The sequence below is a fragment of the Phasianus colchicus genome, chromosome 7, assembly GCF_987193195.1.
Source record: "Phasianus colchicus chromosome 7, bPhaCol1.hap1.1, whole genome shotgun sequence".
Taxonomy (NCBI): Eukaryota; Metazoa; Chordata; class Aves; order Galliformes; family Phasianidae; genus Phasianus; species Phasianus colchicus.
Window position 1 is genome coordinate 11047622 of NC_143442.1, and position 26365 is coordinate 11073986.

General features: G+C 38.3%; 1 protein-coding gene across 13 annotated transcripts in view; it reads left to right on the forward strand.

The window, feature by feature from the left end:
* CLASP1 (cytoplasmic linker associated protein 1) overlaps window positions 1-26365 on the forward strand; it is a 154591-nt gene that overhangs the window by 106492 nt on the left and 21734 nt on the right. For 12 of the 13 annotated variants that reach the window (XM_090143678.1, XM_090143676.1, XM_090143688.1 and 9 more), the window contains 8 exons: window positions 408-652; window positions 3504-3567; window positions 4751-4914; window positions 5678-5756; window positions 6793-6936; window positions 16871-17014; window positions 18023-18129; window positions 26172-26322. In XM_090143678.1, the coding sequence (XP_089999804.1) occupies window positions 408-652; window positions 3504-3567; window positions 4751-4914; window positions 5678-5756; window positions 6793-6936; window positions 16871-17014; window positions 18023-18129; window positions 26172-26322 (1098 nt within the window). Of the gene's footprint in view, window positions 1-407; window positions 653-3503; window positions 3568-4750; window positions 4915-5677; window positions 5757-6792; window positions 6937-12914; window positions 13011-16870; window positions 17015-18022; window positions 18130-22525; window positions 22643-26171; window positions 26323-26365 lie in introns of all 13 variants that reach the window. The other variant, XM_090143682.1, reaches the window with a different exon arrangement.

The window sequence follows — 26365 nt, forward strand, 5'->3', positions numbered from 1 at the left end:
TACGTGCCAGCACAGATTCCTACAGTTCTTTCTTCCTTCTCTTTATTTTTTCTTGAAATAGAGGCTATTTCATCACAGAACATATAACAATGGAACTGACTATTATTTACAATAAAACTTATGATTTCATTAGTTATAGCTAATTCCACTGGGCATAAGTATTGAGCTTTCATGCTGGGAAAGACAGGTCCTGCTCTCCCTAGCCACTCATGCTCATTGCAATCAATGAGATCTGTCTCACTCTGCTGAGAGAGACAAGCAGGCAGTGCTTAGTGATTTCTTTTAAAACATGTCACTGTAACAATAGCATGAATCTTCCTTGATTAATGATTATGGGTAGAACATTTTTCTTTTAGAAGTGATGTCACTGTATATAATTTATTCAGTCTCAGTTTCCCCTTTCCCAGAAAAAGCCAGTGAGAAGAAGATATGAACCCTATGGGATGTACTCTGACGATGACGCTAACAGTGATGCATCAAGCGCTTGCTCAGAGCGCTCCTACGGTTCCAGGAACGGAGGCATTCCACACTATCTGCGGCAGACCGAAGATGTGGCCGAGGTCCTGAACCACTGTGCCAGCTCCAACTGGTCTGAAAGGAAGGAGGGCCTCATAGGTCTCCAGAACTTACTGAAAAGCCAGCGGACGCTGAGGTGACCCTCATAGCTCTGTAGTGTTGGTCATTCATGGGAGGTGGCTCTTGTCAGAAGTCAGTAATACGTACTTCCCTCATGTACGCAGTACTTTTCACAGCTGTGAAAGCTTTGTCTCCACAATGTGGGACTTAATTACTTTCATAAGAGATTCTGCTGTCATCACTATTGTTTGTGTGAAATTTTTAGTATTAACATAGCATTCAAGCATACTATCTTGTTGCAGCACAGTGAGATTTCCCACAGTGATGGTAATGAAAAGGCGTTCCAAGGGTGATACCATTTTTACATTAGTCCATTTGAGCCTTCAGTACTTTTTTTTTCTCAGCGTCTTGGAAGCAAACACTGACTGTTTATTCTAAAACCTCAGGGTGTGTGTGTTTCAAAAAGATGAGATCAAGTGATGTGCCCTGCGTTGGGTATACTTTGACTCTTTGTGAAGGCTGTGTTAGGCATAATTACTCATGACTCTTTCTAACACATCAAATATAATTATTTGTAACTCTTGAAAAATATCAAAAGCCTGAGTGTCCTATAAATGGTGTAATTGGTAATATAGAGGGAAGTTTAATAAGGCAATGAAGTAGATGTGCAAACTCAGATTGTGTGCTAGGAGAGAGATGTTTTCCCCTTGTTGAAAGCCAAATAAACTCATCCAACATCCTTGGCATGTCACACATAAAACCAGGTCTTAGAATTACACAACAGTCGCGGGGAAGCTTCGCTTGGCCACGTGTCACATTAACTATAGAGTAAATCACATTCACTGACTCCTGTGCTTCAGGCTTTTTGCCATTGGTTTATGGTGAATGTATTTGGAAATAAGTTGTTTCTTCTGACTCCTTTGAAGATGGCATTTACTAATAGTCATGACATTCTTATTTTCATGTTATGAATATTATGAAGTTAAATTATGGCTAGATATATAAGTGGTTGTTGTATAGTTTAGTTCCTACCCGTTTCTATTTGTGCAGTTATTTTGCTTTTAAAAGGTCTTTATACTGACTGCAAGTGTTTGTCAGTCCTCATTAACAGTCTGGATAAATATGTACTGACAGCTCATCCTCTTGCCATCGTAAAAATACTCAGCACTTCACATGGTATGTTGCAGTCCTGAGGTGGGAAGGTGCTACAGGTTTTTAATATAGTGTAGTCCCTAGGTCAGCAATGGCTTTTTATGTAGTCCATTTACAAGTATTTTAAAAGATTCTTCCCATGTGAATGATGTCATTTTCTTTCTCTATTTTAGCAAATTTTCTGAGAAAACTCTTGACACCTAGCATACTTGTATGAGAAGTTTGGGTGAGATTTTGATTTTCCCACAGAAGCTGTGTGAGGATCATCACCACGGCTTTGAATGCCGTGGGCAAATGTTTCAAGGCAGGACGTGCTGAGAGGATTGGGGTGACAGACTATTTGCCCCCATAGTAACTTTTAGCAGAGGTGCTGCTGTTTTCATTCCTTCTGATTGCAGTATATGAACAGTACTGATGTCAGTAGTCTCTTGAGCTAGCAAGTTTCCTTGGCTCTGATTCTGAATAGTTTATAAACCTTACCCAGAAAGTACACCCTTGCAGAGGTTCTTTTTAAAAAAAAAAAAAAATTGACATTGGTTTTAGTTCTTTAGATTATATTTCCTTTCAGATTGCTTTTGGTCTGCTTGCACCTTAGTTCAGGCTTGTTCTGGTGCCTGTACTAGTGATCAGATTTCTTCATCCTGTTCTCACGGCATCATGAAAAACATCATCAAGGCCATTAGTAGAAGGGGAAAGCCTGTCTTCTAGTGAAATCTGCTATCTTCTGTTCAGGCGTAACAAGTTTAATATACAGCAATAATGTTAATATGTTTTCTTTAGTATTCTGAATAGAAAGACATCTAATCTTACATTAGTGGTGAATTACATATCCAGAAAGATGTGCATGCAAAGTGGTATGGAACTTAACATTCCTCATTGTTTCCTGCAACTTCATGTGTCTGAATGACACAGGACCAACAAATCTGATAAGGAAATGACCTTCCACTGCTTGTCAGTTTCTCTTGCACTGTCACCTAGGGACAGCAAGATTCTGGAAAAACAGATTGCCTACATGTTCTGTTTCCACATAATCCTTGCACACAGATTTCATTAGAATAATAAATAGAGCTTTATTCAGAAAACAGCAATCTGCATTAAGTCAAGAGAATGTTTTGAGAGAATGCAGTTTCATCCCAAATGAATGTCAGCTTTCGTTGGCATCATTATAAGTACTTTTTTCTCTATATCCAACTCATAGGCAGACTGTTGTCTTTGTGCTGTTTTAAAGCTTAAACAAACAGATCTATTGGAGAAAAAATCTCTTCTTACAAGCTAACAGAAAGCAGTTATATGCTACTGGCAAATTCTAGCTGTATATATAACTGCAGTGTAGAATTTACATCTTTATGGAAAGGGGTACCTGTAATTGTGATCTAAATGGCTGTTGCCTTAGCAATTGATGTGCATTTTAATAGTTGCTCTGGTTTTGTAGTAATTGCAAAAAATATCTAATTGCATCCATAGTATGCAGGAAATGTTACCCAATAATCACTCTGTTTTCATTAGCATGATAAACAAGCAAAACTTTTACACTCTTTGGCACTTTAGAACAAAACTAGAACTTGTGTTTTTCAATATTTTGCAAATTAAGAGCTTTGGCACCAAGAGCTGGAGTGCCAGTCAAGGCTTTGCCTAGAGTACATAGGAGTTTTCAGAAGTGTGTCTTTAAGAATGTTTAAAAGAAAGCTGAATCTCTTTCAGGTGGTGCTGTTTTACTTTTTTTTTTTTGTCAACAGGAGATGTACATTAATACTGTTTTTTATTATACATTCTAGCCGAGTGGAATTAAAAAGGCTGTGTGAAATATTTACTCGCATGTTTGCTGACCCTCACAGCAAGGTAAGATCACAAAGACTGTATCATTCTCTTGAATTACCATATGACTACATCTGTATATTCTTCAAAGATGAATGTTTTGTATTTCTACCCCTGCCATCTGCTGGGGAAAGCTGGCATTTATAAACCTCAAATCTGTTTTACTGTGGAAGTATGGATCCCAACCTGTCTGCTGATGCTAGGAACTGGTTACCTTGTACTTCCCAAGAAACTGAATGCCTTCTGGCTGTTGACTCCTCAAGTAATTGTAGTCTGGACCAGCTGGCCAACAGGTCACATGAAGCGTGACAGTTCCTACCTGTAAGGTGCTAATGTTTTGACTCTCAAAAATTCAGTCCCTTGTAGAAAAGGCATAGATATAGTTATATGTTTGCAAATATTTCCAATGCATAAATAAGGTGAAGGCTTATTATGTGCTTAACCAAAGTATGTTCTCCATGACAGTGATTCTCTCTTTCTCACTGCTTTTATAGAATTATTGCCAAAAACTAATCAGTTTGAAGTGCAAATTATAATCACAAAATTGCTACAGTATAACTGAAGTCAGACTTCAGTTCTTTATTGCAAAATCAGGGATTTTTCTACCTACTGCCCTTGCTGTTACTAGTTACTAAACACTGCTTAGGACAACACATAGGATAAACTGGGGGAAGTGTGGAAAAAAACTTGGTAAGGGTTGGAGAATGTTATACAACAATATAAAATCATCAAGTTATCTTGACTTGTTGACTTTAAGGGTATTGCTTTTCATTAGCTGAATCTGATGCAAGGTATATAATGTTTTAAATAACTTTAGTGAGAAGGTATTTTGTATTAAGAAAATGTAAACTTGGAATGAATGCATCTTTAATGTTGACAAACTGCATATGAACAATCATGTTTGATCACTGTGTGCTAACAAGTTGTTTGTTTTGTTGCATGGCCTGCTTTGCTGTGGAATTCACAACAGAGAGTAAGTGTATTCTGTTCCTCTTCCTTCATTTGTTTCATGTGGTATTTTAATACTGCACACTATATATGTCTGTCTGATTTTTATTTTCAAAGCAATGAGGTCACTAAAATCATCCATTCATGAAACTGTCTGTAACAGTAATTCTGAAACTCAGGTTTTTAAAACTCTCCACTTTCATTAGTTTTTATCTGAAGCACAGCCTTCCTTCTTGTCACGCTTATTTTGTGCTTATAGGTCTTCAGCATGTTTCTGGAAACCCTGGTTGATTTCATCATCATTCACAAAGATGACTTGCAGGATTGGCTTTTTGTTCTCCTGACACAGTTGCTGAAGAAAATGGGAGCAGATTTGCTGGGGTCTGTGCAGGCAAAAGTTCAGAAAGCTCTGGATGTCACCAGGTAAAGTATTTAAATGGCAACACTCTGCAGGTTTTTACAGGGTTACGGTAAGGCATGTGATGGGTGTTTTAGAAACTCCATGGTACCATGTATTTTAAGGCCTCAATCCTGAGGAACACCAGCATAAATGAAACAAAACTATGTCACAGTACCCAAAGTATTAATGTTTCAGGTAACTGATCAGTTACATTTTTTGTTTTGCGTGTGTTTGGGCATCAGTTTTCATTTTGATTAAAAACTTGCTTTGCACACCAATTCTGTAGTCCCTTCTACATCTAAAGACATCCAGGACATAGTTACAATGAAGTTCAGCTTGCCATGGAAAAGGATAACTTAAAAGCAAACAAACAAAATAACAGTAGTAGTTATCCAGGAGAAAATAGGATAGAAAAGAGAAATGAAAGCCAGATATGAACTCTAGGGAAAGAAAAACCAGTTTCTTACTAGAGGTGAGGCAAAACGAAAAGAAAAAAAAAAAAGCACTGCCTGAAATGAAGAGGGGATGCCAGGTATGCCAAAAACTGGTGAAGTGTACAGAAGGCAGACTGACTAACAATGTATAGTGGGTATTGATTTAGCAGCGTTTTAGTGAAACAATAATCAGCTGATTCTTAAACTTGGAGTTTTCTGAATGGTTGATGGTAAACCAGAACAAAAGTGTGGTAGATGCTGAACTTGGCTATGTACCTTCTTATGTATACAGTTAATTTGGTCTTGGGAGTGTATGTTGCATCACATTTTTGCTTTGTTTTTCTTTGGACAGGGATTCTTTTCCATTTGATCAACAATTTAACATTTTGATGAGGTTTATTGTGGATCAGACCCAAACACCAAACCTCAAGGTCTGTATCAAATATCAAACCTTTTCAATGAAGTGCAAGCATGGTCATCTTAGTTTACCTTGTCAGGTATAATGAAAACACAATTTGTGACAAGATGACTAATTGTCAGCATCTTATGCTACTAAAGATGATATCAGCAGCTTTGTTTAAATTTTTGCAGTAATTTGCATACCTTGTCAAAGAAGAAACATAGTTTCCAGAAACCTGACCATATCCTCAGATGACTTTTGGTGATACTGAGGTTGTCTGTATTTTTCTTAAATATCTAAATCTATAAAGATAGCCATGGTGAGATTTAGAAAAGAGTTGTTTTTGTTACTTCAGCAGGAGTAGGCTATCAGTATACTTCTGAAAATTGCACTCTCTAGTTTCCTATATTAATAAATCTAAATTTTTGAAAAATAAGGCTTTCTCACTTATCACAAATCAGTAAGTGTTGGGCTTTAGGCACACTAAAAAGTATTGAAGTTTTGAAATTGGCAATTCTTATCCTGATCTTGATGAGAAACCTGCCTGTGCAGGACAGCAAAGACCAGGGTCCCTCTGGACAGTGATAGGCTTGAAAACGCTTGTTGGACAGAACCCATGGAGTCCACGTAGAATTTGGAGAAGATGCAGAGCTTTCTGTTAATGAATCCTTTTAAGAGGGTATTGCTGTGCAGATTGTTTTTCAGGAGGCTGCTGTTTCAAGGCTATGGGAACACCATAAACTCTGGAAATCATATGAAACTGCAGCACTTGAAAATGTTCCATACTGTTGGAAACAGTGTGGTGGAGTGCTCACATGCTCACACTAATGCACAAGCAGGCATGTACATATTTTGAGCCTATTTTGATGGACCATTCCAGACAAAATTTTTTTTGTGTAGGAAGTTGTATTTGTTTTTGATAACTGACATAGAGATGCAGCAGGGGAATGTTTTTTTTTTCCCCAGTGTGATACAGGTCTTGTCAATCTGTAGCAATATCTGTTTATTATAGGATAATTCTATTTTTGCTAGCTTGTGGGATTAATGGATACCTTTTCATTTCTCAGGTGAAAGTAGCTATCCTGAAATATATTGAATCCTTGGCAAGACAGATGGATCCAACAGACTTTGTGAACTCTAGTGAGACAAGACTTGCTGTGTCTAGAATTATAACTTGGACAACAGAACCAAAGAGCTCAGATGTGAGAAAGGTAATCCAGAATAATGAAGTATTTGCAGTCCTTATTCTTCCAAAAAAGGAAAAACAAATAAAAACTACAACAAAGAACCCCCCACAAGTTAACTGATCATAGAGGTAATTAAAAATTAATTAGTTAGATTTTTACATACCTTAACTTCCAAACTGAATTGCCAATTAAATAGACTCAGCCATGTAACTTCAGCTACTATTTCTGTGCAAAAAGGGAAGAGAGTTTGAAAATATACTTTTTATGAGCAGTCTGAAAATATCTGTAGGTTCTTGTTTGTTTGCTTGCTTTGTAGACTCAAATGAAATCTGCACAACTTTTGTCTTGCAATATTGTTAAAAGAAAGTAAACAAATCAGTAAGCTGCCAAGGGCTCTCAGCTTTTTTCTTTTAAAAACTGCATGTTTTTCTCAACCTGGAAAAATAATGGCACATTTAGGTCAGGCTTAGATAATGCAGTTAACTTCTTCCTTTTCTTGCTATAGATGCAAGTGCCAAGTAAGCTAAAATGGAGCAGATAGTGATACTCATCTCTCCCAAGAGAAAAGTGAAACTTTGTTTTATGTACCTGGCATCTGTAACACAGTTTAAAATTAACTCCAATTCCCAGCCCAGATGTAGGAAAGATTCCAGTAGGAGTTGTAGGCTTTGAAATGTTCTTGAGTTTAATTAAAAAAAATCCCAAACAACTTAATGATATCAGAGTATAAAAACTGTATGAAGTTTTTATGTTCTACATGCACGTAGTACTGATTTAATGCTAGAATAGTACTATTTTATAACTTTGGAAATGAAATTATTTTTGTTGATTATTCAGTTCTAATGAAATGATCACTGAGTATCAAAGCTGCTGAAGCTGCAGTGTTGTCATAGCTCACCCAAGAATTCAGAGAAGGTTTTTGAGTGCAAACTGCTTTCTGGTACACTTGACTATATGTCTTATCTGCTTTTAGAAGACGTTTTGCAGGTTTACTTGCACTAGCATGACTGAAATTTGTTTCAAGGTAATCCAACTTAGAAAATAAAGTGACATTAAGTCTTAGAATTAAATTTGGAATGTGTATTTCTATTACGATACTTTTGTATATGAAGTCAGAATTAAAAGGGAAGAGACCACTTTTGTTACAGTTCAAGTAAACCCTAGGCAGTTTACTCTGGTAGTTGCAGGCAAGAGGGAGCTGTAAACTAACTAGAGTGACACTTTGGAAAGTAAATTTCTGCATATTGCTCAGTGGAAGAAATATTCCACCATTAGGGGTCATCATTGCTGCATGAAAAATTGAGTAAAGAGTGTCTCTGCAGCAGCTGAAATTTTGAATGTCAGTTGTGAATCTGTGGGATGTGGGGTGTATGTGTTCACAGTGCAGTGACTGTCCTTCTGTCTGCCTCAAAGACCTGCAGCAAGCTCCACGCGAGTGGGACCTGGGCAGGTGCCTTGGAAGTGATAAGAGATGGCCAAATCTAAATTCTCTTTATTAAATCTGCGTGTGACTTAGATTTGTCTCTGCCTGTAGCTTTTTAATTATAGTGCAGTTAAGCTAACTTAGGGTACTAAAAAGGAATGCACAGGTGATCTTTATTACATCATACAGTTGCTGTACTATGATTTTATTAAGAACATCTTGCAAACTACAGGCTTTAGAAGAAACAATGCGGCAAAGGATTTATAAGCGATCATTGGCCATAATCTCTGTCATGACTATAGTTAACACACTAATAAATTCATTATGCAGTAACAAACTGGATTATCAAGGACCAACCCAGACAGGTGAAACGTTCATAAAGAACATTCAAAAAAAAAAAAGTCCTCAATTTTTGAAGACTATAACTGGAGCGAAAGGTACCACTTTTTATATCAAGAAGATTCATTTAGGGGGTGGGTCATAACTTTTTTCCTTGTGGAAGGTATCGCTATAGAACACTTTCAAGGTTTGAAGTTCTCTAAATGCAGAGCAGGCTGTGCAGTTGAAACTCTTGTCAAAATATAACCTTGGAGGCAGCAGTTGAGTTTATGGAGTAGGAGGGACAATTCAGACTCCAAACGATTAGGTGCTGCAAGAGGTGTGTAACAAATGCAAAAAGGCACTTTTTCAGTCAAATCTAGCTTTCAGATAATCCTTGCAACTGACTCAAGTGCTCAGGAGGAAACAGTTGTGTATGTGATGATCATGGAGGTCCCAACCCTATAGTGTTAAGGCACCGGAGAAAATTAGAACAGAAAGTGGCATCCAGTCCAAAGACCATTTTTAACTGAACAGTACATATTCTATTAATAAAACCTTGCATATTCTTATGATGACTACTTAAGCACACTTAATGAGCCAACTTAACCTGTCTGACTTGAACTCCAGATCATGTTTTATAGCAAGTGAAATCATAAAGAAACAAAGTCAGAGGAAATGCTGTTGTGCAGAAGTCAGCTTGTTCTCGTATGGAACAATAACCTCTGTTATCACACAAAAAAACTATGAAGTACTTTGTGAAAAGCAGAGTTGATATGGACCAAAAGTCATGATCCCCTCTCAGGGTAGAAACCATTTAAGCTGTTGACAGTAGCAATGAATATATGGTCGAAATTACTGTCAGGCATTATGTTTAAACTGAGGTGATCTGCAATGTGCTACGGGTAAATATTTGTTTTGTTTTAAAGATTGTTAATACTTCTGGATGTTTACCTTGCATTAAAGTTAAGATTTACTTCCTGCAAACAGTAGAAGAAAGGTGAAATACATTTGTACTTTGTGCTGAACAAAAGGTAGAAGCAGAATATGCTGCATTGCATGGGAAACTGAGATGCAGTTCAAGTGTTGCCCTTCTCTGCACGTTCAGCTGAATCCTGCTTTTTCCCCAAGCAAGGATGCACCACTGGGCATGGCATAGGAAAAACAACTCAAAATGGTGACGTGACGCTGGTAGTAATGGATGGTTTGAGGACATTGTCAGTAACCACCGTGCATCCACTAATGTTGCTGGTGAAGTTATTGTACATTCTTCACGTAGGTGAAATTCTGAATTGGAGTAACGTTATTGGACTTTGTGTGGGAAAATACTTTGTTCTTGGAGAAGAGCCCATCAGTTTAAGAATGGAAATTAGATTGAGGCCTCTAATTGGACTCTGGCTGATTAACTGAAGGATTGTTTCTGAGATATAGCAGAAGATGAGGAAGACTTCAGAGAAGAAGCTGCAGGTCAACAAATTATTCATATGCTCAAACAGCTAATGAAGATAAAATTTCTTTAACCAGTAGTCCTCAATATCATTTCTCAAGAAATATTGGTATTATCACTTTAAAAAGGAGATGATGTCTAAAACATGAAGAAAGTTTTAGATAGCATAGATCATTTAGGTGCTGCTGTGGTGTCTGCACCAGGACCAGCAATAGATTGGCAGACACTGCTAAGGGAGTGAAATTGGACTCCTTTGCAGCTTGATGTCATGAAGCCTCTAAAGCCTCTGCTGGAGCTGTAATCTTTTAGTGGTGTCAAGCAGTTCTGAGACAGAAGTTTGCGTGAAAGCATGCCCAAAGCCTCCCATTGAGCTCAAATGGCGTTATTTGCCTGTTACAGTAATAGTGACACAAAGGGCATTTGCAGGAATGCTTTTGAATGGCAGATCATTTCAGTATTCGCCAGTGGGCTGGGCCTTGCCTTTCTGGTTTGGAGAGCTCTCCAAAATTCTTGCAATATCCTTACAGCATGTAATGTCTCACTGACCCCCACAAGTAGCTGATTTACCAGAGAGAATGAGACCTTAAGCTTATGGAAGAACTGTGCCCGTATTCTGAGTTCAACCTTTTTGTCAGCAGATGTTCCTAAAGAAGTCAAATTAGATCTCAGTGCAAAAAGGAGCTTCGTTTAGGCATTTTAATAGTTGGAGTTAAGGAAAATAGAGTAATGCATTGTAAGTGCCACTTGGTGGACTTCAGTGTTTACTTAACTGAATGCTGTTAGAACAGAAAGGATCTTGGTGTCCTAACTATGTTTCCAAAACAGTAGCCCTCATTTTGTTTGTTTTGAATTTGATGCTACAAAGCTATGAGAACCCAAATATTTTTAGTGTACTTAGTGTAAGGCAAATTGTTTTTCCAAGCATCAGTTGCCAGAAAATCATCACATGCTTTGTTGGAAACATGGTATCAGGGGTAGGTTTTCTTAAAGTGAATCTCTTGGATTTTCACAGCTTCATTAGCATCCTTTGAGCTGGAAGCAGTTTTAGTATGAGTAGCTATCTTTTCTCAATTTGCTTCAAACAATAAGAGCCTACTGTCTGATAATAGGAGATAAGAAATTGCTTCATAGGATGTGTATACTCATGCTTATATTATGTGTCTGGGCATAACATGTTTGTGTACATGCCATGTATATAGAAATATATGCACACCTGTGTGGTTATAAGCGACAGGTCTGTTTGGAAAACCAGGATTTGAAACTTCTTGCAGCTTAAAGGGTGTGTTTTTGTTGCAAGCAGAACTTCAGAAACTCCTCTTCCTCTTTAACTTATATGTGGGAATCTCCCCCTCAGAGTTCAGAATTGCATCGTGCCAGACTGACTTTAACAGTTTCTCAAATCTTTTTCTGCTGTAAATGCCACGTTATATGGAGCAAAGATAATCAGGCTAGTCTTCAACAGCCTGACTTCTGGGATAGCATCTGGCTCTGCAGAAGTAATGAACGTTTTTGTCAAAGTCTTTGCTATGATCAGGTGACAACAGAGAACATAAGGATTCTTAATCTATTATAGATTTGTAATCAGAATGTAATGATTCAGTGCTGTGCAGTTTTATCTGGCATCTGTTTGAGATGTCTTTGACACATGTAATACAACCATCCAGGACTTGCAAAAACTTCTCATGTATAAAATACTGTATAAAACAATAACAATGTGGACTTAGTCTGTATATGAATTCTATATGTAAATCTGATTAAAAACAATTTCTTCCCTTTTAGGATGCAGATGTAGAGAGCATATTCTAATATAAATCATGGGAAAATTGAGTTATGTACGAATTGATGAAGCCATTGTATCATAGTACTCTATCAGTGATGTGGATGTCTAGATTATAGTCTCACAAAAGAACCAGGAGGAGGTTTGGTTTGGCAGATAGCTTGTTTGTTTAATGCCAGCTAACACTTAAATGTCTGCTGGAAAATACACAGAATAACACTTGTTTAGAGCCTGTAAACACTCTGTGGATGTGAATTAACTCACTTAGCATCAGCTGTGCTCATCGGAGAATTGAAACATTGTCCTATGCCAGTGTGTGCTAATGCAAGCTGCTTAATGTCACTGATGCCTCCCCATCTCTGTGGATCTGTACTGGGTCTGCAGTTCAGTATAATTCCAAGGGACGTGTGAGAGAGTGTTTCTCTGTTCCAGTCTGCCTTATTAATGCATCTGCCTTGGACTGGATGGTGAAATTAATAATGCATATAGAGTGTGATTATAATTGTCGGAAGTTGGCTTTGAAACTTTCCCAGACCAATCACATCATAAAAGGCATCTGTAGCTAATGATGGTCTATTAGACAAATTACCAAACTGGAGTCCAGGAGCTTGCAAGTTCTCAGCTGTTTCTTCCTCTCTTTCTTCCTCCTGAGAGATGCATCCACAAGGATAGTTGTGGGCAGATGGCACCAAGATGACATGGGAGCTGGCATCTCAGTCCAGCGTTTTGCTGGGGCTCTGCACTTCTGGTGGTTGTGGAGGTCATCAGCAAGGTGCTAAAACAAAGCCTCGCAGGAGCACTGAGGGATGATACGTATGGATGAGAGTTGTGGCTGAATTTAATTTTCAGCCAGCGCTGCCCTCTGCTGAAAGAAATGCATTTTTGGTTGAATCAAATATTGATGCTTTTTGCATTTTCAAATAAGGCAAGCCACTGGTTAAACTCATCTGCAAAAAGATAGCATGTGTACTGTTTAAATGATTTAGTTGAAACCTATGCCTTCTCTTAATACCACCTTTCCTGTTTATCAAACCCAGACCATGCATAGTTGGGTAGGTGAGGATTTGCCAGCTAGGACAACTACAGCTTCTTCAGGGCCCGGTGAAGGAAACTTGGAAGAAAAATGTAAACAGGTAGACTAAAAGCTGTGTGCACTAATCACACTAATCTTGTTTGCAGTTGCCACTGTCTAGCTGTGTAAAGAGGCCTTGACTGGGGGCCTGAAAAAGTGTCCGTGTGTGAAATAATTTTTGGCTTTCTGCTTTTCTGTTAACCCCTGTTTTTGTATCTCAGAAACAGAATTTGGGGTTCTCTTCATTTATGGAGGTCACAATGTAGTGAGCTCATCACCGCTATAGGTTTGAGTAACTTGAAAACTGTGTTCAGATAGTTCAGGCAGGTGGCTGCTTATTCTGCTTGGTTGTTAGCAGACCAGCTGCAGCAGCAATCACCAGGCTCTGGTATTAATTAAGTTTAGGTCACTGATTGTATTTTCCCTTCACATTTCTCCAGTTAGCCCGATCCTTTTGCTTAATGAGCCCAAATTGCTTCAAAGAGTCTTTAATGTTTCAACTAATTTGCAGAGGTTACTAGATTCTGATAAACAAATCAAAAAACCACCCCCATCAAGTTGCTAAAGCACTTGTGTCCATTGAGCAGCTGGCGGTTAGACAGCATGACTTCTGCGTTGGCATAAGTATGAAATCTGGGGAGCTGTTGCCAGCTGGTGGAACCTGATCCCCTGCTGCATTGTTCTAAGGAAAATAACAGAGTTACATAAGCAGCCCTTCGCAAATGATTTGGCAAACTGACATGGAGCCAGACCCCCTCACTAGCACAGACAGGCTCTGAATTGACTGGAGTTCCTCTAGCTCAAGCTAGCAGAGAACTGCCTGGTTAAGATTAGGTCACCTATAGAGTCTGTGTTATTTGTCACTGATAGGAGATGGATTAGCATTCCACACTAATGGTGTGGGGATACAAAGGCAGAGGAAAATTCTGTTACTGCTCTCTTCTAATTATATATCATCAGGCACGCGTGCTGCATGGAGGATGTTGTGTACAGAAATGAGGGTTTTGTTATTGCCTGTTTCTCTCTACCTCTTTAGTAATGTAAAGAAACAAGCAGCAAGATTTTTGGAAGTAACCAGTGGTTATAAATACATTCTATAGTCTGTCACAGGCTGAAAATCCACAGATTTTAAAGCTCAAAAGTGTTAGGGAAAAAAAAAAATCCTTTGACTAAGTATATACTAGATGAGGACTACTTAAAAGCAACACAGCCAAGATTAACCCACATAACTCTAGTGCTGCTTTTGAGAGCTTTGCTGGAGCATCACTCAGGCTGTAAGTAATACTTGGCTTTTTTTCAAAAAATGTAGACTGTAGGTCTGCTTTCTTTTGGGCCACATAAGAGTACCAGCATTGTGAGCTGCTGCTCAATCCTTCATTCAAAGCCCAGTGACCTACTTGCAGGCAGTAACAAAGCTGAAGAGCACAGTATACACAAAATACTGGCAGACGAGCAAACATTTCTAAAAACAAACTGTAGTTTGTGCAAAGAGGGAGTGTGGACAGAGTTCTGCTTACATTAAAGCCAGCACAAAAAACTAAAATGGAACTGAAGTGATTTCAGGGAGCCAGTACTTCTTCCAGATACTCCTGCAGTACAGCAGCTGAGCTATCAGTGTTCAGCTGTAAGTTTTAGGTAATGCTCTGCTTCAAAGTGAAGCCTCAGGGTGTCACATAGTCCCTGATGGAGCTTTGGTGAAGGATTTGCTCAGAGATGAGATGCGCTTATACCTCTGGCAAACGACAAGAAAGATAACTTCAGAAATAACATGTGTTGGAGTGCACATACTTTTGTGCCTTTTTTGCTGTTTTTACACAGGAGTTTTCCAAGGATGATCTTTTTTTAACCCATCGATGAGAGATGTGTGGAACCAAAGGTATCTTGAATTCTTTCCTGCCTCACTGTACCTTGGGCAGCACCCGACTGCTAGAATATCTCCAGATATTCTAGTTTTTGAGCAATCTTTAAACCTGGGAACCTTCTTGATCAGTTTTCCTGTTTTTCTGATCCTTGTGAACATGTGATCTGCTTGTTCTGACACAGAAGATCTGCATGTCCATTTCCTAACAGTCCAGGATGTGCATGGCATTCACAAGTGGGAATGTACTTTGGCATGACTTGTCACTTTGCATTCAGTTCAACATGCTGATCTGAGATCTTGTCTGTAGTAATATTTTCATTACAGAAAATACTGTGTTGGTGAAAACTTACTGGATCAAAACTTGACAGAAATACAGATGCCTGTTGGATACCTTGCAAACTTCATGACAGAATTGCCCAAAACTCAGGCCAAAGGACAGTTGAGTCTGAGAAGCTAAGCTAAGCCATGGGGGAAAATTATCTCCCAACTTCTCATCCTTAGAATAAAGTGTAAAGTGAATAATGATATGCTGTGTTTCTGTTCAAGTCAAAGGGGTTTTGGTAGAATGCAGCATGATCTGTATGAAACGAAGAGTCTGAAGACCTGTTCATTGCAGTCCATGGAAAGAAAGCTCGTTAGGTGTTGTGTGCCTCAGTTTCTTTGTTGGCTATATGAAAGGATATTAATAAACTTTGAAATCTACAGGTGGAAAATGTTTTTTTTTTTTATAAGCAAAGCTGTGTTATTGCAAATTGACCAGATGAGTAAAAGGATCATTGTAGCTCAAACTGCAATTTGCATACTGAAACAATGAGGTACTTTGATGCTTCTCCACCCTGAAAGGGTTTCTGTGTACCCAAGTTCATCATCTGATAATGGATTCCACTTCACAGGGAGCTGCAGATACACTTAATTATCACAACTTTATAGATGCATTATTTACTAAAAGCTCCTTTTCCTTTGAGTTGATGAGAACAATGAGCATACAGTTATTACCACAATAGTGAATTATATTTTTGCCCTCTTTAAAATTATTTTTTATTCTTAAGGAGTCTTGGAAAATTCCCAAAAGGGTGAGACACGAGTGTCTGCTCTTCCTAAGCGTGTATGCTGTTCCAAAATAAAAACTCACATAGCTTCATTTCTTTGTTAGTCTAAGCTACTGCTTTTGTATTCAGATAAGTATTCTAGAAATTGGGATGTAGCCACTGACATGAGCTGGAGAAGATGGTGCTGCAAATCATCAGAGGTCCTTCACTGTTGTTTTATTTTGACTGTTCTTAGAATGAGTTTTTATGTTGTATCTTCGTATCTTCTCAATATAGTGTACATTTACTAATGGAGTTAGTGGAGAACCTGTTCTGGCAGCCAATCTTCCAGGTAGATAGGTTAAAACATTTTCTGGTGAAATGGTCAGTTGTTTGATTTTACTTACTGAATTCAGGAATCTGGTTGGCTTTAACCTGTACAAGGATTAGGGAAGGATTCTTCTCACCATCCTGGTAGGTCTTCCAGTTAAGCCAGAAGCTTGAGCTGTTGAAACAGCCACACAGCAGTGAAGCAGGAAGAAGTGAGAAAGCAGGAGCAGGGATTGTCTGATGAAACGAATTTATTGGATCCTTAAGTGGAGGAGAGGTTGTGTGGGAAAGGGGCTAGTCTCTTTTTCACTTGAAGGTAGGAAGTATGGGAACGACAAATTGTAGTCCCAAATTCTTTGTTATCTGAACTCTTGGTTTTTGATTCTTGAAATTTTTTGCAGTAACTTTTCAATGGAAGTATGTGCTGGATGGGAGAATGGTTAGATTTTCTCACTTGCTGTGAGATAGTACACCTGAGTACACTGTACAGATCTGAGAAATGGAATAAATGTAGAGGTGTATTGTAAGCTTGAAGCTCAGAAGGTGTAACTCTAACAGTAATTTCTTGTGACACACTGCAAGGTACGTCAGAAGCTGAACATGGGAATCTTCTGAACTAAAACTTGTATAATTTGCCATAAGAATTGTTACCAACAAATTGTGTACTTGAAATAGAAACTAACATTATTTTCTTCTTTTCAGGCAGCGCAAATAGTCCTGATTTCTCTCTTTGAACTGAACACTCCTGAGTTTACCATGTTACTTGGTGCCTTGCCAAAAACATTCCAGGATGGTGCTACCAAGCTCCTGCATAACCACCTCAAGAACTCCAGTAACACCAGTGTGGTGAGAGGCCCATGTTCTTGCAAACAGCAGAGCCTCAAAAACTGCAGCTCACTGAAAAGCTATTGCAGATGTCCAATAGCATGCACTATCAGTAGCTGTTGTCTTGAAGTAGTGTATCAGCAGAGGCTTCTGTTTGATGTTACTTTAATGAGTCTGTTAAAACAAATAATTCAGTTATTTTTAATATAGTGCTTGCTTATATAATTTTAGAGAATGTTAATGGAGAATTAATTTGCTTCCAGATATTTTTTTTCCCCTCAGCAACAAGGAGTTTTTAGGGGCGTGGATTTTTTGCCTTTTTTTTGTGCATGGAAATCTTGTAAAGTGTGCTGGAATTTGAACCCTCTCATCTTTGCCCTTCCATAGGGACAATAGTCCTTTGTGTAAACTCGAATTGCAGCATTAGGCTTCCAAGGGGAAGGACTGGATTCTCTAGTCCCTTCCACCTCATTTATCTTCCTCTTCTGTGGAGTGAGTCAGATTTGGGAATGGTTTCTACTCATTTTTCCTGTGCTATAAATTATTATGCAGGCCAGTGGAAAAATAAGTTAATTGATTGTGCTTGTTAAGATCATAAGCAATCAAAATGCTTTAGACAATGTGTAAAATAGCTGTATAATTAAGTTGCTAAATTGACAGAGTAATGGTCTGCATAATCTGAAGCTGAAAAAATAGTGTCTGAGAAACTGGGTAGTTTGGTGAATTGATAAACCATTTTCCTGGCAGTATTTGCAGGCCATACATGCTGCAAAGTTAAAACCGCTGGTTCTGTGAATAATGGAGAGGTACACATGTGCTTCTTCGTCCTCTGAGCACAGTATCATTAAGAATACATTACTGACATGATGAACCATGGCTGCAGATTTTTGGGTTAAGAACAAGAGTAAAAAAAACTGCACCAAGCTTGTCTACCACAAAGGCAGTGTTTGAAGCTGTTGCTGCTGTTGTGTGCTGCTGTTTGTGTGTTGCAACATGTTGCTAATCCCTGTTTTCCTGTTTCTGTACCAGGGTTCCCCCAGCAATACTCTTGGTAGGACTCCCTCTCGGCACTCCAGCAGTAGAACCAGCCCCTTGACTTCACCTACCAACTGTTCCCATGGTGGGCTGTCCCCAAGGTAATGTGGCAGGTTAATTAAACCACTTAAATGTTAAAGGATTTCAACACAGAGCATGCATGATGCAAAATATGACTCACTTTGAAAACAAACGAGAGATCAGAAGTTTACGGTAAACTGTTCCAAAGGAGCAGGCTTTAAACATGATAGTACATGGTTGGTGATTGACTTCATTGTTTGAGTCCTCATGTTGATCTGCGTAATCTCAGTGTCGGTTCTCATATTAATTCTTTCATAACCAGGCCTTCTCCAGAATCACATTTGTGGATTTAATAAAGGTAATACTAAATGGCAGCATTAGTGATGAGGTGTTGTGTAGGTTGCAAATATCACAAAGTATGTAAGACTTTCAAGTCATGAGTTTCAGTTGCTGGTTTTTGGGTGTGCTGTTATGTTCAGTAATTTACTTCACTATTGCAGTGCTTGTACTGCAGAGAGAAATGCTGAACTTCCCTTGTTCCTCTTTCATGTTTTGTTGAGGATGTAAAATACAGGTCATGACTGTATTTCAGTGCTGACCACCTCACAAATCTCCTCCCCCCTTGGTCACCAGCAGAGTAGCATCCTGATCCTTTGGGCAGTATGTCTCTTGCAATCAGGTGTCTTACTGAAGCTGCAGGTGCTACCCTAGAATATATTAGTCCTCTCCAAAACCTTTTATTCTGTAAACATGAGCTCCTGCATGCTGAGAGTATGATTTTATTTTTTTTTGGTATCAGAAAATCTTAGAGCAGAGATTATATGGATTTAAACAGTGTGCTCTGGGACCTTAGAAATATGGGATGTATTAGGTTGTTCCCTGGTCATGCTTTGATGATTTATGCTGGGAAAGCTTAAATGCCCTGCCTCATTATGAAAAGTCACTTTGCTGTGGCTGAAGCAGAAACAGAAGGAAACATACTGGCAAGAATGGCAATTCATAGTCCAGTTTAGTAATTTACACTGAAATCTGTTAATCAGCCCTGTCATGACTTGCTAAACAGTATCCATAGGGGATGCTTAGCACTTGACTTCCATGTGTCAGAAAAATGCAGGTTGTTTGCTTTTAATGAAGTAGTTAGACTATTCCAGCAATGTATGGGGAGGACATAAAGTTTCCTGAGGAAATTCTGTGTATCTGAATAAATCTTTGTAATCCTAAATCTGATGTAATCCAAAACCAGATTGAAAGTTTGCAAGTCAAGGTCGAGTTGCCTATTATGAGGCTTTTCAACAATGGTTTCATTAAGAAATTAAGTGATAGAGTTTCAGGGCAATGGTTCCAACAATGTTGCTTCCTTTTCTACTAGCTTGAGTATTGTTTCTCTCCTGATTGATATTTGTCACTGGAATTACAAACAGATTATATCTCCTGATGGTTACGTTGAAACTTTGTGAGCCACTTTTGCAAATGGCATCTTTTTTGTAAATTTATGATCTTTTGCCATGCTTTTTGGGTTTTGCCACTGTGACATGACTTGTTTTAACTCACTGCTATTCTGTTTAGCTTTATGTTTTTATTATGTCTTGATGTCAGGTTATATATATCAAGATGCAGATTAAAGCTTTCATTATCTACACAATTTAGTGTTGCTCTTTCCAAGCCTTTGGGGGTTAGCAACTGGAGAGTTTATTACATGGGATATGTTATAAAGGAATGGTTAGAGAGGACATTTAATTCTAGAACGTTCTGCCATTAAGTTGTGAAGACCAGTTGTTACTGGTATACTGATCCAGGAATGTCCTTTCAAAATCAATAATTCCTTTGATTTTCTATGGAATTCTTGAAGTTGTTGACCCCAAAGTTTAGGTGTCTTTTCAATTAGCGTGTCTTGATTTGTTGCTGGATTTAGTTAAGACTACGTAATAATTACTGTAGGTAAAGGTGGAAGTTGCTTTAAAAGCCATTTAAACTAATCAGGAAGAACTTCCACCTTTTTTGTAACCTGTAGGCAATAGCAATAGCTGCGGATTTTTACCAGTTGTAGAAAAGGCGGTGGCAAGTATTACAAATCAGTGGCAGTAGTTTATGACATTCTGTTGGATTGCATCACTGTGTCTTGTGCAGCACACTTTGAGGTCATGACTTACTGAACAAGGGAGAACTTAGTTCTGTTTTTGGAAACTGTATGGTGGTTCTTTAAGAAAAAAAGGCCTTGGAAGATGTGCTGACGAATAGATGTTGTGAGTAGGGTACGTTGTGGTATACCAACATGATGTTGGTATAGATGTTTCTATGTCATCTTTCCATTATAAGAACTTGTGGTTTGCAATTCAGCTTACGGTATAGAATGTGAATTTTCTATCTGTGAACTTGAAGAACTAGCAGACCCAAGTCATTATGGTAGCAATCTAAAAGGATGAAGTTATCACTGTTTCTCTGTATAGCCCTTCTTTGAACCAGGTTTTGATCATACCTTCTATAGGACCCATTCCCAAAATGTAGCAAGGTTGTCTGTGCAGTGTTCTGTTGCCTGCTTGCCCTGTCCATGCCTCTGCCTTGTATAGGCAACTTGAGTGCAGTCCAGTTGAAAGATTATCTCCAGTTCTTAGTGCCAGCATTGGCTTGAAGGTTTTATTTTCCTTTGAACTTTCTCTTGATACACAGATTGGAAGAGTCGTATTTAGAGCCATGTGTATTTTTGGGTTGGATATCTAATCTTCCATGTAAAAAGGATAGTTTGGGTTGCCTAGAAATATACATATGTATATTAGTGTCTTCAGAAGGTTAACGTGGGGCTTTGGACAGAGCCCTTCCTTATGCTTTCATTTGCTCCATCCTGTTCTGCTTTCATAATGACTAGAATATATCCACCACATCTGTAGGTTGTTTCTGCAATTGTACCTACTTTTGTTGTCCAGATAGCTTTTTGGGAGGGAAGTTACAGAGCAAGAGAGATCCTTCTGGAGAAGAAAAGCAAGGAAGATGCATGGGAAAACTGAAATGATAGGGAAAAAAAACCATATTTCTGAGGAAGAATAATGAATGTTTCCTGGGCAATGCACAGGTGAATGGCTTGTGTTTGTGTTGGATGCAGAACATTGCAGATTTAGTAATGTGGTACAAGAGGAAAAATACTAAGCTAAGAATTCCTCCAGTGTGTGAATGCTGTTTTGAATAAGAAAACGTCCTCGGTGAGCTAAGAAGTCACATACAGGTTGTGAATTTTCACTTACAATCCATTAGGAATATTTGAAGGAATTATATCAAATGGATAGGTTTGCCTTTATTAGCAGCCCAGAAACTTGTGCATAGTTGGGGAAAAAAAAAAAAGCTGATGGTTTTATTTGGCCATGAAAGCTGTATACGCTTGCTTTTTCACTGAAAATAAAAAATACCATTAAAATAAAGTTTAATGACATCTATATTAAATTGAGCAAGGCAGGACATGGAAAAAGAATTAAAATAAACCACCCACCTTATCCAAAAAAAAAGACAAACCTGCATTATTCAGCGGCCCATTTGCAGGTAGGTGTGATCTTGAGCTGTGAGATTTCTAATCAGCATTCTGAATGTCTGGTGCATTTCTGTAGTAGTTGAATGTAAAAGCTATGGTTTTAATTGCTGGTTAACATGTGAACTTGACATCACACTTAGATGAGTTTTCAACTGGCATTGTTGCTGTTTGTGCTGAAGCAACTCTCAACCTGTTTGCCACATCTGATCTTGTAGCATCTTTCACTTGTGTATACTCGTGACTTTCTGAGACGACTATGCTTAATTTTAATAGAAACAAACTGGCATGCTGAATATTCCACGAGCTCAAACATTTGTATTGTTTAGAAGATGATTTTGATAATTCCTGTGACACAGGGAACAAAGCAAAAGTAAAAACTAAACATATTCAGACAAATTTGGTTGCCTTGACCAAAGGTGCAGTGCCAGATGGTAACCAAGAGGCCCCTGTAGAGGTTTTGAGAGAGTTTGAGTCTGGGTTTCATTCACTCTTTCCAAGTTGTCTGCAGAGACAAACAAACTCCTGGTTTACCTGTGACACATCTGTGCTCTAGACTGATTTTCATTTATTTTATGAAGTTCAGTTTCAGCTCTCCTATCTTTCAGGAAATTCCGTTGCTTGCAAATACCTGCATAGAATTTGAATACAGATGTTTGGTCAGGGATTGTTCACTTAAAACATTTTAAGTGGTGTTTGTAGAGACTGTATCTATTTATGCAATTTAAGAGGGACTATTTTGTGTGAGCCGTATCTTTATGGTAGAAAAAAAAAAAGTGAAAATAAAGGCCAAAGCAATGACTTAAGGGGCTCAGTGGAGTATTCTTGTTTAATTTCGTTTCTATTAATTTTTTTCTCTCTTCAAGGCAGCATGACAGCACTAAGCCACTCAGATTATAGTTTCTTTTTTTTTCTCCCTCTCCTTTCTCTGTTTTTCTCTTTCGTTTCTCTGATCACTGCAGTCGGTTCTGGGGTTGGAGTGCAGATGGGCTGTCGAAGCACCCCCCTCCCCTTTCTCAGCCTAACTCCATCCCCACCGCTCCTTCCCACAAGACTTTCAGACGCTCTTATTCTCCCAGGTAACAAGCTACCTGTTAAACCAACTTGTCTGAGATGTCACAGTACTATTTACCTTTCATACTTTATAATTTGTTCAAGCATAGGAACTGATTTCCAAAGGCTTCGATTGAAAAAGAAATTGGGATGATGTTAGTTCTCAGACTGGGGAGATGAATCAGCCACTTGCTCTCTTTGTGAGGGAGATGTGGCATGCCAGTGGAAAAACAAAGTGATTTCTTCCAAATGAATTTCTCCTTGCTGGGTTTCCTGAATGCAGAACACAATTGTTGAGCACTTTCTGTATGCACTTGTTGTGATGGCAGTTTCCCATCTGCAGTGGTATCTGGCGGCCAGTGAGGGTGATGTGTATGTGATTCACCAGCTGTTTGCGTGATGATTGTGGAACATCTTGGAACTGTGTAGTATGGAAATTAGTTGTACTATGTGCCCTTCCCACAAGATTTAAGGGATTGACAGTTAATTTTGATCACTGTTCCTCCTCTTGTACACTCACATTTTATTCCCGTCTGTTTGTAGATACTGAACCTATGTACAAAACTAAAACTCGATACTTGTTTTGATCAAAAACCAAATTTAATTTGCCAGATGTCTGTTAGATTGCTTGGATTATTAGAAAGTTTAAACCCTATCAGAAGGCTTTCTGTGGATGTGATTTATTTGGACTTTAATGTGAGTCTCACTTGAGGAAGGGCTATATCATCTTCCCTCAAAGAAAGAAGTTCCTAACTGGAAGATGTTGAAGCCAAACCAAACAAACAGTTCTTGGAAAGCTGGAAATCTGGGAGTCTGTGACAACTGAGATAGGAAATAGAATCACACATTCTGTGTCCCTGTGAATACCAGAAGATGTAAAACATGAGATCAATATTCAGTTTCTGTTCTAGGACCATCTGTGACAAATCTGTGGAAGAGGTTAATGTTGATTTGGACTGGGGCAGGGGGCTTATGCTAGTTAAGAACAATTTTTTCCTCCTTTCATTAGTCAGCATTGAGGTTTGAAATAATTCCAGCACAGAGCATGAAAGTGCAAGAAACCCTAACTGTGTACTGCTTGAGGATGCTCAACTGTTACTTACACATTGTTTGGATTGGAAAATGAATAAAAGTTCATGAAAACAAAATCTTTTGTGACAGACTGCAAAACAGCCAAATTTTATTTTGATAAGCTTGTGGAGGGCTGTATTGTTTCAGTGCAGCGGAAGATGGAAAATAATGCTGTGACATCCCTAAACACTGCTCATCTCTACTCCTATTTCATCCTGTGACTTTCCTCTTGTTTTTGATCGGTTGCTTTTTTTTGTGCTGTTTTTTTTCCCTCAAAGGTGGGTTTAGCTTCATTTTATTTTATTTTCTCCATCACGTTGTCTGTGAATTATTCCAGCACACATACTGTCAGTAGATATGTGTGTTTACATGTAAAGTTTTGTCACAACCATAATGTGGTTTCTTACACTAGCTTACTCTTGACATATGAAATCACTGGATTCTCTAGATTTTAGTAAAAGGTGGTTTTGTGTTTTGAAAAACACCTCAGTTTTAGTGGTTCTTTGTTCATAAATGGCTGTAGTCATTTTGCAGTGCAAAATATGTGCACTGATCTGTTCTTTGGGAGCAGCATTGGTCAAAATTCATTCCTGAGGAAAGAACCAGAGATTTGGGCAGATTTAGTGTCAATATATCTGGGACTGTGTCTAGATTTTTTTTTTCTTAGTTTTCCTTCTCCACGGATTTCATTGTGTGACCTTTGGTAAGTCATTTCACCTCTTGGTGTACACAGTTATGATCAATATACTGTCTAGAATGGCTCTTCCATTGCTCACTTGAAGAAGCTTCTAAGATGTATGGATTAATAATGCTTGAACACAAGACTAATACTTTCAAGATGGTATGAAGCAAAGGTTGTCTTCTCTGTTATTGATTCTTATAAAGAATTTTAAAACTGCATTTACTTTTCTGGGGAGTCTGGAAAGCAGTGATGTCATTCAGTTATCTGGAAGATCCTAAATACTCTGTCTTTTATAGGTTTATGCACAGCTTTTGTTTCCTAGTTTAGATCTGTTGTTTCAGTGGTGACTTTCTTTTTAGCCAGGCCTGGCTGGATGGACACCATTTAAAGTCGGGGAGCTATGCTTTGTTTTCTTTGCCAGAATGCATTGTGCTGGTGCTTGTGTGCCTGCAGGGTGGTAGCGTTGCTTGGAGCCAGGGATTATGGCTATTTTCAGTGTGTTAATCCCAAAAGATTTGGACAATACAAATTTTATCCTTTGTCTGAAGTTCTCAAGTTTCTTCCTGAGAAGTGGTAGTTCCAGATAGTGAACATCCTACAGTTGTACTGACTGTGTACCCAGGATTCAAAAGAGATTTTCTATTTTTACTGTATTATTTTTCTTACACCTCATAAACAATTGTTCTTTTGTAGGAAAGCAACACAACTCTTTGTTCAGCCATCTTCCTCCAAGGCCATCCTGTCATCCTTCCCAAACTGTTAAGCAATAGAAATTGATAACTGAAGGGAGCTGCTTCTTATCATTTATTGACTAACAACTTGATGTAAATATCTTAAATTCTTTTGAGTTTTTTGCTTCTGGCTCTGCTAAGATCTGAGACTCCTCCAGAGAAATTTCTCTCAGTTGCTGGGTCTCTTCTTTAAATCTGTCTTGGAAAACTGTCATGAAGACTCAACTTCTGTCTGGATAGGGCAAAGTCTTGCCAAGACTGTCTTTTAATTTCCTTGAGGCATTCAGGACCTTCTTGTCCTAGCCCACGTCTTTTTATCTTTTTTTTTCCCCCTTCTATCATCTGCCCTTGCCTGCTGGTCATTTTTCTCATGGTACTTAATTTTGGAGAACTCTTTGGTTTTATACTTCTGAAGAATTTCTGAAAAACAGACTGAGTGCAAGAAAGCATTTGATTTGAGTGAGAGAATTCTCAAATTAAGGCTCATTACTGAAATGCATCTTTTTTTCAAGGCTTCTTGCAAGTGGTTTTGTTTTTACTATTTTACTACTCTATAAACGAAAACTGAAATATGGTAGACTAAGCTTTATGTCAAGATACATTTTCATTTCTGTTTAAATCTGCATTTCAATTCATTGACAGAATGTGTTTTATATATTATGGAGCTTAAATTTTGTTTATTTCACATCCACTAGCTGTCAGAACCCTTTGAGTTCTCATAATGATTATTTTTTGTTTGTATGAACACCATTAACTTTATGGGGGCAGGATATTTTGTTGATAGAAGCTACCACATTCACTGCTTTGGAATGTTATAAACAGTGGACCTGATTTCTCCTCAATTGCAGCAATGTAGTACCACTTCATTCAGTTGAGCTCCTCCTCTCAGACTGGGATAAATCTAGGAGACTCAGACTTGAAGTCTACTTTGAATTCCATTCATGTTTCGTTAACAGTCTCTGTTAGAAAGGATGCACCAAATCATCTGTTTCTAACTTGACATATATATTTGTTGGGTCAAAAGTTGATTCCAATTTTGTGTGTAACATTTCATATACGTTTCATCTTTAGTATGCTGGATTATGACACGGAGAACCTAAATTCTGATGAAATCTACAGCTCTCTTCGTGGAGTCACAGAAGCAATTGAAAAGTTCAGTTTCCGTAGTCAAGAGGACCTGAATGAACCAATCAAACGTGATGGGAAGAAAGACTGTGACATGGTAAGTGTTTGATTTGATTAACACTTGGAGATATGTGAAATCT